The 13291-nt window shown below is 52.9% G+C and overlaps 1 protein-coding gene across 1 annotated transcript; it reads left to right on the forward strand.

The window, feature by feature from the left end:
- The first annotated feature begins 1039 nt into the window (after positions 1-1039).
- On the forward strand, positions 1040-10091 carry CLPP (caseinolytic mitochondrial matrix peptidase proteolytic subunit). Its single transcript, XM_055238275.2, has 6 exons — positions 1040-1337; positions 1435-1506; positions 2012-2108; positions 4019-4206; positions 5795-5900; positions 9725-10091. Exons 1-6 carry the CDS (start codon positions 1140-1142, stop codon positions 9895-9897), a joined length of 834 nt encoding a protein of 277 aa, XP_055094250.1. The 5' UTR covers positions 1040-1139; the 3' UTR covers positions 9898-10091.
- Positions 10092-13291: the final 3200 nt, after the last annotated feature.

Genomic DNA, 13291 nt, shown 5'->3' on the forward strand with positions numbered 1-13291 from the left:
CGGGTTCACACCATTCTCCTGCCTCAGTCTCCTGAGTAGCTGGGACTACAGGTGCCCATCACCTTGCCCGGCTAATTTTTTGTATTTTTAGTAGAGACGAGGTTTCACCGTGTTAGCCAGGATGGTTTCGATCTTCTGACCTCGTGATCCGCCCACCTCAGCCTCCCAAAGTGCTGGGATTACAGGCATGAGCCACCATGCCCGACCCTGCAGCTATTTTCAAAATAAGGAATAAGTGGGGTGTGGTGGCTCACGCCTGTAGTCCCAGCACTTTGGGAGGCCAAGGTGGGAGGATCACTTGAGGCCAGGAGTTTGAGACCAGCCTGGGCGACATAGTGAGACCCCATCTCTACAAAATATATATATATATATATATTTGCCGGATGTGGTAGCGCACAACTGTAGTCCCAGCTACTCCGGAGAGCAAGGTGGGAGGGAGGGTCGCTTGGGCCTAGAAATTTGAGGCTGCATTGAGCTAGGATGGCACCACTGCACTCCAGCCCGGGCCACAGAGTGAGATTCTGTCTCAAAAAAATAAAAATAAATAAAATAAAGCAAAAACAGTAGAAAACGAAGACAAGGCCGGGCGCGGTGGCTCACGCCTGTAATCCCAGCACTTTGGGAGGCCGAGGTGGGAAGATCACGAGGTCAGGAGTTCAAGACCAGCCTGGCCAAGGTGAAACCCCATCTCTACTAAAAATACCAAAATTAGCCGGGTGCAGTGGTGCGCATCTGTAATCCCAGCTACTGGGGCAGCTGAGCCAGGAGAATGGCTTGAACCCAGAAGGTAGAGGTTGCAGTGACCCAAGATCGTGCCACCGCACTCCAGTCTGGGTGACTCTGCGAGACTCCCAGAGCAAGACTCTGTCTCAAAAAAAAAAAAAAAAAAAGAAAACGAAGACGAATTGGTCGGTAAGGGGACTCGAACTGGAGACTCTGAAACTTCTCCAGCCCCGCCCACTCAATTTACTGCACTGGCTCCTCCCTTTCAGGCTCCGCCCCTATCCCCGCCCCACCCTTAATGGCGCCAGCCCAGACTCCCGGAAGTGGGCGGCCTAGCGAGAGGACTCCCAGGCGCAAAGCACGCCGGAAGTTGTAGTTCCGCCATCGGACGGAAGCCGACCGGGGCGTGCGGAGGGATGTGGCCCGGAATATTGGTGGGGGGGGCCCGGGTGGCGTCATGCAGGTACCCCGCGCTGGGGCCTCGCCTCGCCGCTCATTTTTCAGCGCAGCGGCCGCCGCAGCGGACACCCCAGAACGGCCTGGCCCTGCAGCGGAGCCTGCACGCGACGGCGGCCCGGGCTCTCTCGCTCATTCCCATCGTGGTGGAGCAGACGGTACGGCGACCGGGCGGGGACACGGCTCGGGGACTCCGGGCTGGGTGGGGATCGGCTGGCTGCCCCCGACCCCTCACCTCTATCTTTCTACTCCCAGGGTCGCGGCGAGCGCGCCTATGACATCTACTCGCGGCTGCTGCGGGAGCGCATCGTGTGCGTCATGGGCCCGGTGAGCGCCCCGCGCCGGGACCCTCCCCAGGACTCTCCCAAGCGCCTGCCCAGACCCCCTGCGCCCCTCCTTCCTTAGCCCCAGACTCTTCCCCCAGGCTCCGCTCCCCTTCTAACCCCCTTCCCTCCCCTTCTGACTCCCCTCCTGGCTCCCGGTCCCCCCACCCGCTCCTCACCCCTTCTCCTCTGCTCCTCGCCTCTTAATCTCCGACTGCCTTCCTGACACCTGGCACCGCTCCCCTCATTCCTAGGCTCAAGACTCTCCCCAGCCATTCTGACCCCTTCCTTTCCTGTGTCCTGAGCCCCCTGACTCCCTTCCTGTGCTCCAAACCCCCTGGGTCCTCTCCACTACTCTCTCCCCATCCCCTTCTGGGTCCTAAATTCTTCCCCACCCCTTTTACTTGGGCTCTGGTCCTCCTTCCTGGTTCCCTGACCCATCCCCAGCCTCCCTTAAAACTCTCTCCCTACCCCGAATCTGGGGACACCCCTGCCCTCTCCACCTGCAGATCGATGACAGCGTTGCCAGCCTTGTTATCGCACAGCTCCTCTTCCTGCAATCCGAGAGCAACAAGAAGCCCATCCACATGTACATCAACAGCCCTGGTGAGCAGGGGCTTTCCTGGGTGCCAGGGGCACACTCGTCAGGGCACACAGGTGACTCAGGGGACCAGAATCCTGGGTCAGGGATGCTCTGTCTCTGGGAAAGGGTGCAGAGCGTCAGAGTTCCAGAAGTGGCTTGAAACCGCCAAAAGGTGCCTGTTGCTGGCTTTTGAGCCTCGGTTCACAAGTCAGGATGTGGCCTCTTTGATTCTGCACATACTGTTCTGCCAACCTGACCCGGCTGACATTTAAAAATTGGTAGATTTTAGGCCGGGCACGGTGGCTCATTACCGGTAATCCCAACACTTTGGAAGGCTGAGGCGGGCGGATTGCTTGAGCTCAGTAGTTCAAGACCAGCCCGGGTAACATAGTGAGACCCCATCTCTACAAAAAAAGTACAAAGATTAGCCGGGCAATGTGGCGCGTGCCTGTAGTCCCAGCAACTCGGGAGGCTGAGGAAGAAGGATCACTTGAGCCCAGGAGGTTGAGGCTGTAGTGAGCCCATCTCAAAAATAATAATTGGTAGATTTTTCCCCCTCCCCAAAAAAAGTAATCAATTTTGATTGAGCACTTATGATGGAGGCTTTTTTTAAATTATTGAGACGGAGTCTCGTTCTGTCATCCAGGCTGGAGTGCAGTGTCGCAATCTCGGCTCACTGCAACCTCTGCCTCCTGGGTTCAAGCAATTCTCCAGCTTCAGCCTCCCAAGTAGCTGGGAATTACAGGCATGTGCCACCATGCCTGTCTCATTTTTTGTATTTAGTAGAGATGATGTTTCACCATGTTATTCAGGCTGGTCTTGAACTCCTGACCTCAAGTGATCCACCCACCTCAGACTCCCAAAGTGCTGGGATTACAGGCATGAGCCACCACGCCTGGCCTGATTTCTAGTTTCTCTTGGAAATTTAGTAGATCTGGTCCCGTGGGTCCCCTGGCACATGTGGCAAGAGTCAGCTGACTGTAAAGCAAGCGCTCTGCCTTTTGCCCGCACCTGGTCCGTGTCACCTGTTTTTGTCACCTCCCAACCCCTGGAAGCATTTGTGTTTGTGAACCCTGCTTTAAAGAGCTGCTTCTAGGCCGGATGCGGTGGCTCACGCTTGTAATTCCAGCACTTTGGGAGGCCAAAGTGGGCTGATCACTTGAGGTCAGGAGTTTGAGAGCAGCCTGGCCAACGTGGTGAAATCCCAATCTCTACTAAAAATACAAAAACTAGCCAGGCGTGATGGTGTACTTGTAATCCAGCTACTCGGGAGGCTGAGGCAGGAGAATTGCATGAACCCAGGAGGTGGAGGTTGCAGTGAGCCGAGACCACGCCACTGCACTCCAGGCTGGGCGACACAGCGAGACTCCGTCTCAAAAAAATAAAATAAAATAAAGCTGCTTTTGGCTGGGCATGGTGGCTCACACCTGTAATCCCAACACTTTGGGAGGATTGCTTGAGCCCAGGAGTTCGAGATCAGCCTGGGCAACATAGTGAAACCAGTGAAACCCAGTCTTAATTTTTTTTTTTGAGATGGAGCCTGGCTCTGTCGCCCAGGCTGGAGTGCGGTGGCGCTATCTCAGCTCACTGCAAGCTCCGCGTCTCGGGTTCACGCCATTCTCCTGCCTCAGCCTCCCAAGTAGCTGGAACTACAGGCACCTGCCACCATGCTCAGCTAATTTTTTGTATATTTAGTAGAGACGGGGTTTCACCATGTTAGCCAGGATGGTCTCGATCTCCTGACCTCATGATCCACCCGCCTTGGCCTCCGAAAGTGCTGGGATTACAGGTGTGAGCCACTGCGCCCGGCCATCTTAATTTTTAAAAAAGGAGGGGGGCTGCAGCTGTTCCACCCTCCCCAGGGTTAGGAGATGGAATAGGGAAAGGGTCGGGGGGAGCTGGTCCAGCCCCTCACTTGCTCCCCCGCCCACAGGTGGTGTGGTGACCGCGGGCCTGGCCATCTATGACACGATGCAGTACATCCTCAACCCGATCTGCACCTGGTGCGTGGGCCAGGCCGCCAGCATGGGCTCCCTGCTTCTCGCCGCCGGCACCCCGGGCATGCGCCACTCGCTCCCCAACTCCCGTATCATGATCCACCAGCCCTCAGGAGGTGCCCGGGTGAGTGCCAGACACGCGAGCTGCTGTTGGGAAACAGGACAGGGTCTAGACAGAAGGACTGACTGGGTGGAAGTCAGGTGTGGGAGGGGATGTCTTTTTTTTTTTTTTTTTGAGACGGAGTCTTGCTCTGTTGCCCAGGCTGGAGTGCAGTGGCACAATCTCAGCTCACTGCAAGCTCCGCCTCCCGGGTTCATGCCATTTTCCTGCCTCAGCCTCCTGAGTAGCTGGGACTCCAGGCGCCCGCCACCATGCCCGGCTACTTTTTTGTATTTTTAGTGGAGACGGCGTTTCACCATGTTAGCCACGATGGTCTCGATCTCCTGACCTCGTGATCCACCCGCCTCGGCCTCCGAAAGTGCTGGGATTACAGGTGTGAGCCACTGCGCCCAGCTGGGAGTGGATGTCTTAAAATGTGCAGGCTGGGCTGGATGTGGAGGCTCAAGCCTGTAATCCTAGCACCTTGGGAGACAGAGGCGGGAGGATCACTTGAGCTCAGGAGTTCAAGGCCAGCCAGGGGAACATAATGAGACCTCGTCTCTATTAAAGAAGAAAAAAAAAAAAGGCCAGGCGTGGTGGCTCATGCCTGTAAATCTCCACACTTTGGGAAACCGGAGCAGATGTATCATTTGAGGTCAGGAATTCGAAACCAGCCTGGCCAACATGATGAAACCCCGTCTCTCCTAAAAATACATAATCCCATCTGTTTTTGGAGGCTGAGATAGGAGAATCACTTGAACCCAGGAGGTGGAAGTTGCGGTGAGCTGAGATTGCGCCACTGCACTCAAGCCTGGATGAGAGAGCAAGACTGTCTCAAAACAACAAAGGGAGAAAAAGAAAGTGCACTGAGGAGTTGTTTGCTATCTCTTAAGAATTAGCTTCAGCTGGGCACAGTGGCTCACGTCTGTAATCCCAGCACTTTGGGAGGCCAAGGCAGGAGGATCACTTGAGGCCAAGAGTTTAAGACCAGCCTGGGCAATGGTGAGACCCCATCTCTACCAAAAATTAAAAAATGACTCAGGCGTGGTTATGCTTGCCTCTGGTCCCAGCTACTCAGGAGGCTGAGGTGGGAGGACTGCTTGAGCCTGAGAGGTCAAGGCTGCAATGAGCTGTCTTGCACCACTGCATTCCAGCCCCAGCAACAGAGGAAGACTCTGTCTCAAAAAAAAAAAAAAAAAAAAAAGGCGGTCAGGTGTGGTGGCTCACGCCTGTAATCCCAGCACTTTGGGAGGCCGAGACGGGAGGATCACTTGAGGCCGGGAGTTTGAGACCAATCTGGGCAACATAGCAAGAACCCATCTCTTAAAAAAAAAGGCTTAGCTAATGCTGAGACAGAGAGACACTGTTCCTCCCAGTCTGCAAGGCTTCAGATGCAGAAAATAATAACATATACTTAATCCACTCAGAAAGCCTTCCTGGTAGTGGCAAGACTGAAGCAGGTATCGGGGCATTTACACAACCCCAGCCCACCAGCCTCAAACCGGAAGCCCAAAGCCCAGGGAGGGCTCCTGAGTGCCACCTCCAGCCTCCCTGTGAGGGGCTGACACTGATGCCAACCTTTACCCACTCACTCCCCTTGGATGTCCCTCAGGGCCAAGCCACAGACATTGCCATCCAGGCAGAGGAGATCATGAAGCTCAAGAAGCAGCTCTATAACATCTACGCCAAGCACACCAAACAGAGCCTGCAGGTGATCGGTGAGCACCCTCCTTCATTTCATCCTGGTCTGTGCACAGACGGACCAGGCGTTGTTCTAAGCCAGGACTTCTCCACCCGGTCCCTGCGGACTTTCAGGGCTGGATCATTCTCTGCGATGGGGGGACCATCCCAGAGGTCAGCCTGGCCAACATGGTGAAATCCTATCTCTACTAAAAATACTAAAAATGGTGTACTTGTAATCCAGCTACTCGGGAGGCTGAGGCAGGAGAATTGCATGAACCCGGGAGGTGGAGGTTGCAGTGAGCTGAGATCACGCCACTCCACTCCTAACCCGGGCACTGCGGGATGTGTGGCAGCATCCCTGGCCTCCATCCACTCCACGCCCGTACTCTCCTCCAACTGTGACAACCAGAAATGTCTCCATACATCACCAAGTGTTCCCTGGTGGGCAGAATTGCCTGCAGCCAAGAAACACTGTTCTAAGCCCTTTAAAAATATTGCTGGGCGTGGTGGCTCACGCCTGTAATCCCAGCACTATAGGATGCCAAGGCAGGTGGATCACTTGAGGCCAGGAGTTCAACACCAGCCTGGGCAACATAGCGAAACCCCATCTCTGCTAAAAATATAAAAATTAGCCAACCATGGTGGTGGGTGCCTATAATCCCCACTGCTCTGGAGGCTGAGGCATGAGAATCGCTTGAACCTGGGAGGTGGAGGTTTCAGTGAGCTGAGATCGCACCACTGCATTCCAGCCTGGGTGACAGAGCAAGACTGTCTCAAAAAAAAAAAAAAAAAAAAAATCAGCCAGGTGTGGTGGCACACATTTGTAATCCCAGCACTTTGGGAGGCCAAGGTAGGAGGATCACTTGAGCCCAGGAGTTCGAGTCCAGCCTGGGCAACATAGGGAGACCCCGTTTCCATAGAAAATTATGGCCGGGCGTGGTGGCTCACGCTTGTAATCCCAGCACTTTGGGAGGCCGAGGCGGGCGGATCACAAGGTCAGGAGATCGAGACCACGGTGAAACCCCGTCTCTACTAAAAATACAAAAAATTAGTCGGGCGTGGTGGCGGGTGCCTGTAGTCCCAGCTACTACTCGGAGAGGCTGAGGCAGGAGAATGGCGTGAACCCGGGAGGCGGAGCTTGCTGTGAGCCAAGATCGTGCCACTGCACCCCAGCCTGGGTGACAGAGCGAGACTGTGTCTCCAAAAAAAAAAAGGAAAATTTAAAAATTGGCCAGGTGTGGTGGCTCACGCCTGTCATCCCAGCACTTTGGGAGGCCGAGGCAGATGGATCACCTGAGGTCAGGAGTTCTAGACCAGTCTGGCCAACATGGTGAAACCCCGTCCCAACTAAAAATACTACAGTTAGCCTGGCCTGGTGGCAGGCGCCTATAATCCCAGCTCCTCTGGGGGCTGAGGCAGGAGAATCGCTTGAACTCGGGAGGCGGAGGTTGCAGTGAGCCGAGATTGCCCCATTGCACCCCAGCCTGGGAGACAAGAGCGAGACTTCGTCTCAAAAAGAAAATTAAAAAATTAGCCAGGCGTAGTGGCTCATGCCTTTAGTCCCCAGCTACTCAGGAGACTGAGGCAGAAGGATCTGTGGAATATAAGAATTTGAGGTTACAGTGAGCTAAAATTTTTTTTTTTTTTTTTTTTTTTTTTTTTTTTTTTTTTTGAGACAAGGTCTGGCTCTGTCACTCAGGTTGGAATGCAGTGGCATGATCTCGGCTCATTGCAACCTCTGCCTCCCAGGCTCAAGCAATTCTCCTGCCTCAGCCTCCTAAGTAGCTGGGACTACAGGGATGCACTACCATGCCTGGCTAATTTTTTGTATTTTTTGTAGAGACGTGGTTTCACCATGTTGCCCGGGCTGGTCTCAAACTTGTGAGCTCAAGTGATCCAGCTGCCTCAGCCTCCCAAAGTTCTGGGATTACAAGTATGAGCCACCATGCCCAGCCATAATTTTATTAAAATCAAAAAATGAGGCCAGGTGCGGTGGCTCACACCTGTAATCCCAGCACTTTGGGAGGCTGAAGTGGGAGGATCACTTGAGTTCAGGAGTTCAAGACCAGCCTGGGCAATATAGTGAAACCCCATTTCATAGAAAAGAAAAAAAAATTTTAGCTGGGCACCATGGCTCACGCCTGTAATCCCAGCACTTTGGGAGGCCGAGGTGGGCAGATCACAAGGTCAGGAGTTCAAGACTAGCCTGACCAACATGGTGAAACCCCGTCTCTACTAAAAATACAAAAATTAGCCAGGTGTGGTGGCACGCGCCTGTAATCCCAGCTACTCAGGAGGCTGAGGCATGACAATTGCTTGAATCTGAAAGGCGAAGGTTGCAGTGAGCTGAGATTGTACCACTGCACTCCAGCCTGGGTGACAGAGTGAGACCGTGTCTCCAAAAAAAAAAAAAAAGTGAATGTTCCACAGCATCACAGATGAATCTTGCAAATATGTTGCATGAAAGAAGAATAGGCCAGGCACGGTGGCTCACGCTTGTAATCCCAGCACTTTGGGAGGCCGAGGCGGGTGGATCACGAGGTCAGGAGATCGAGACCACGGTGAAACCCCGTCTCTACTAAAAATACAAAAAATTAGCCGGGCGTGGTGGCGGGCGCCTGTAGTCCCAGCTACTCGGAGAGGCTGAGGCAGGAGAATGGCGTGAACCCGGGAGGCGGAGCTTGCAGTGAGCCGAGATCACGCCACTGCACTCCAGCCAGGGTGACAGAGCAAGACTCCGTCTCAAAAAAAAAAAAAAAGAAGAATAAACACTCTGTGATTCCATTTATTTAAACTATAAAAACAAGCAGAGCTAATTTATGCTGTTAGAGGAGTGGTTGCTTTGGGGCATGAGGAAGGGGTGGCAAGGGTTAGTGACTGTCATGGGCCCAAGTGGGGTTTCAGGGGTGCTGACAATATTTCATCTCTTGGTCTGGGTGCTGGTCCTGTAGGGCATGTTCAGTCTAAAAATGCATCCCACCAGACATTTACGAATCATGCCCTTTCCTGGGTGTATATTATACATCAATAATAATTTTTTTTTTAATGGAGTCTCGCTTTGTTGCCCAGGCTGGAGTGCAGTGGTGCAATCTCAGCTCACTGCAACCTCCACTTCCCAGGTTTAAGTGATTCTCATACCTCAGCCTCCCTAGTAGCTGGGATTACAGGCATGTGCCACTGCACCTGGCTCATTTTTGTGTTTTTTAGTAGAGACAGGGTTTCACCATTTGGCCATGGTGAAACTTTGAAGGCCAATGGTGAAACATGAGGCCAAACTCCTGGCCTCAAGTGATCCACCCACCTCTGCCTCCCAAAGTGCTGGGATTACAAGTGTGAGCCACCGTGCCTGGCCCAATAACAATTTTTTAAAAAACAAAATTGAAATTGGTATTTTACTGATACCTAGGGGAAACTGAGGCACTGCAGAATGAGTCCATGTCTGAGTCAGCTGGAGCTGCTTAACAAAACACCACAGACCTCAACAAAGATTTATTTCTCACAGTTCTGGGGGCTGGGAAGTCCAAGGTCAGGGTGCCAGCTGATTCGGTTCTTGGTGAGGGCTCTCTTCCTGGCTTGCAGATGGCCGCCTTCTCGCTGTGTCTTCACATGGTGGAGAGAGAGCAAGTGCAATGGTGTCTCCTCTTATAAGGCCACTAATCCCATCAGGGGGCCCCTGACCCCATCTCTCCTAATGACTTCCCAAGGACCCCATCTCCAAACCCCATCCCACTGGGGGTTGGGGCTTCAACATATGAACTTGGGGTGGTGGGCACGAACATTCAGGCCAAAACAGGACCCAAACCTGGCCCCGGGTCTCTGCTCTTACCCTAATGTGTCTCACCTCCTGCTTCCCCACCAGAGTCCGCCATGGAGAGGGACCGCTACATGAGCCCCATGGAGGCCCAGGAGTTCGGCATCTTAGACAAGGTTCTGGTCCACCCTCCCCAGGATGGTGAGGATGAGCCCACGCTGGTGCAGAAGGAGCCTGTAGAAGCAGTGCCGGCGGCAGAACCTGTCCCAGCTAGCACCTGAGAGCTGGGCCTCCTCTCCAGAATCATGTGGAGGGGCCAGAGGCCTGCCAAACCCGCAGCTGGGCCCTGCTCACCCCTTGTTGCTGGGCCTGGAGGGGCCCCTTGAGGAACTTTTAATTTGCAAGGGTGCCCCCTATGGACGGGGCATTCCAGCTGAGACACTGTGATTTTAAATTAAATCTTTGTGGTCTTTGCTCTGCGTCTGGGACACCCTCCCTTCTGCACCACGACAGCATGTACACATCTGTGTTTCACAGGCCCCTTCTGCTTTTGTCCTGACCCCAAGAGGCAAGCCATGTCTTCCTTCAGCAGATTCTCCTGATCATATCCTATATTCCAGGCAGTGTTCTTCTGTGAAGAAGACACAAGAAACCCTCCTCAAAAGAGCTCCATTCTTGTGGCAGTGGACAGTTATCAAAAAAAAAAAAAGAAAGAAAACAAACGGGCCAGGCGCAGTGGCTCACGCCTGTAATCCCAACACTTTGGGAGCCCGAGGCGGGCGGATCACAACGTCAGGAGATGGAGACCATCCTGGCTAACACGGTGAAACCCCGTCTCTACTAAAAATACCAAAATTAGCTGGGCATGGTGCACCTTTAATCCCACCTACTCCGGAGGCTGAAGAATCACATGAACTTAAGAGGTGGAGGTTGCAGTGAGCAGGATCACGCCACTGCCCTCCAGCCTGGGCAACAGAGCAAGACTGTCTCAAAAAAAAAAAGGAAAGGTGGCATGCAAGTATGAGGGTGAGCGTGTTACAGTTTTCTATGGGGTAATCAGGGAAGCCTTCACTGAGAAGGTGGTGTTTGAGCAAAGCCTCAAAGGAAGTGAGGGATGGAGTCTGTGTCCAGGCAGAGGGCACAGCCAGTGCAAAGGCCCTGTGGCAGGACTACCTGGCATGTGAGAGGACCTATGAGGAGGCCTGTGGCTGAGGGAAGGTGGAAGAGATGAGATCAAAAAGTAGAGGTGAAAATTAGCCAGGTGTGGTGGTGCACTTGAACCCGGGAGGCAGAGGTTGCAGTGAGCCAAGATCGCACCACTGCACTCCAGCCTGGGTAACAGTGAGATTCTGTCTCCGGAAAAAAAAAAAAAGTGGAGGTGATTGAGGAGAATAGATCATAAAAGGCCTGACATCTAAAAGGAGGGAGGTGAACCGTGGAGGGTTTTGAGAAGAGGAAGGAAAATAAGGATGACTATAACTCCTCAGGAGTGCACTATGAGCAGAAACGAGAGCAATTAGGAGAGCTGGAGTAATCCAGATGAAAGCTCATGGCAGCCCTGGCCGAGTGGTGAGAAAAAGCCAGGTTCTGGCTAGGTGGGATGTGACAGAGCAGTTTCCAGAAACTCTGAGCTGATGGCCCAAAGCAGGAAGATGGATACCTGTCACCTGAGATGCGAAGTGTGGGGAAAGGAACAGGCTTGGGGAGGGATCAGGAGTTGATTTTGGATATATTATACCTGGTGTTTGATATGTCCCTCGACATCAGGGTCAACAGGTTGAAATAAAAATGTAGGTGGCATTGGCCAGGCACGGTGACTCACGCCGGTAATCCCAGCACTCTGGGAGGCCGAGGCGGGCGGATCACGAGATCAGGAGATCGAGACCATCCTGGCTAACACGGTGAAATCCCGTCTCTACTAGAAATACAAAAAATTAGCTGGGCGTGGTGGCAGGCGCCTGTAGTCCCAGCTACTCGGGAGGCTGAGGCGGCAGAATGGCGTGGACCCGGGAAGCGGAGCTTGCAGTGAGCAGGGATCGCACCACTGCACTCAAGCCGGGGCGACAAAGCGAGACTCCGTCTCAAAAAAAACAAAATGTAGGCGGCATCAGCATGTAGGCTCATTAACAGTCAGACTGAGACCTGGCTATTGGATTCGGCGTTGTGGATGTCACTGGTGGCCTTAAATCAGGGCATTTCTGGTGCTGTGGGAGCCAAAAGCCAGGCTGGAGTGGATCCAGAAAGAATAGGAGGAAACATATCATACATAGACAAGTCTTTCGAGGAATTACACTATCAAGGGGAGCAGAGGGTGGGGGGGTAGATGTAGCTGGACAGAGAAATGGGGTCATTATTTTTCAAAATTCAAGCATTTGGGCGGGGGGCGGGCTATGCTCAGCAGTTAGTGTTGCAGTTTGCATTATGGACATTTAAAATACTTACAAAAGTACCCAGAGCTTTGAGAGGCTGAGGGGAGAGGATCACCTGAGCCCAAGAGTTCCAGGCTGCAGTGAGCTATGATTGTGCCCTTGCACTCCAGCCTGGGCAACAGAGGGAGGAAATAATAAAATGTAGGCCGGGCATGGTGGCTCATGCCTGTAATCCCAGCACTTTGGGAGGCTGAGGCAGGCGGGAGTTTGAGATCAGCCTGGCCAATGTGGTGAAACCCTGTCTGTACTAAAAATACAAAAAATTAGCTGGGCGTGGTGGCAGGTGCCTGTAGTCCCAGCTACTCGGGAGGCTGAGGCAGGAGAATGGTGTGAACCCGGGAGGTAGAGCTTGCAGCGAGCCAAGATCCCGCCATTGCACTTCAGCCTGGGTAACAGAGCAAGACTGTGTGTCAAAAAAAAAAAAAAAAAATCAAAAATTAGCCGGGCGTAGTGGCAGCTTCCGGTTAATCCCAGCTACTCGGGAGGCTGAGGCAGGAGAATCGCTTGAACCTGGAAGGCAGAGGTTGCAGTGAGCCAAGACCTCACCATTGCACTCCAGCCTGAGCGACGAGCGAAATTCGGTCTCAAAAACAAAAAAGCTGGGCATGATGGTTCGGTGCCTGTAATCCCAGCTACTGGGGAGGCTGAGGCATGAGAATCACTTAAACCCAGGAGGCAGAGGTTGCAAATCTCCAGGGCCTGAGATCGTGCCACTGCGCTCCAGCTTGGGCGACAGAGTGAGACTCTGACTCAAAAATAAACAAATAAATAAAAATAATCAAATATAAACAAAAGTAGAGAAAACAGGGTAATGAGACCCCACATACTTATCACACCAATTCAACAATTAATTCACGGTCGAATGTGATTCTTCCCTACCCGCCCCCTCCCTGCCCCCACAGCCTGGATTTATGTGGAAGCAAATCCCAGAGATCTTTTTTCTGTAAATATATTTTTTTTCAGTTTGCATTTGTAAAATACAATGACTCTTTTTTTTTTTTGAGACAGTGTTTTGCTGTGTCGCCCAGGCTGGAGTGTAGTGGTGGGATCTCTGTTCACTGCAACCTCTGCCTCCTGGGTTCAAGCAATTCTCCTGCCTCAGCCTCCTGAGTCGCTGGGATTACAGGCGCACACCACCACGCTCGGCTCATTTTTTGTATTTTCAGTAGAGACGGGTTTTCACCATGTTGGCCAGGCTGGTCTCGAACTCCTGACCTCAGGTGATCCACCCGCCTCGGCCTCCCAA

Source organism: Symphalangus syndactylus, chromosome 13 (assembly GCF_028878055.3).
Source record: "Symphalangus syndactylus isolate Jambi chromosome 13, NHGRI_mSymSyn1-v2.1_pri, whole genome shotgun sequence".
NCBI lineage: Eukaryota > Metazoa > Chordata > Mammalia > Primates > Hylobatidae > Symphalangus > Symphalangus syndactylus.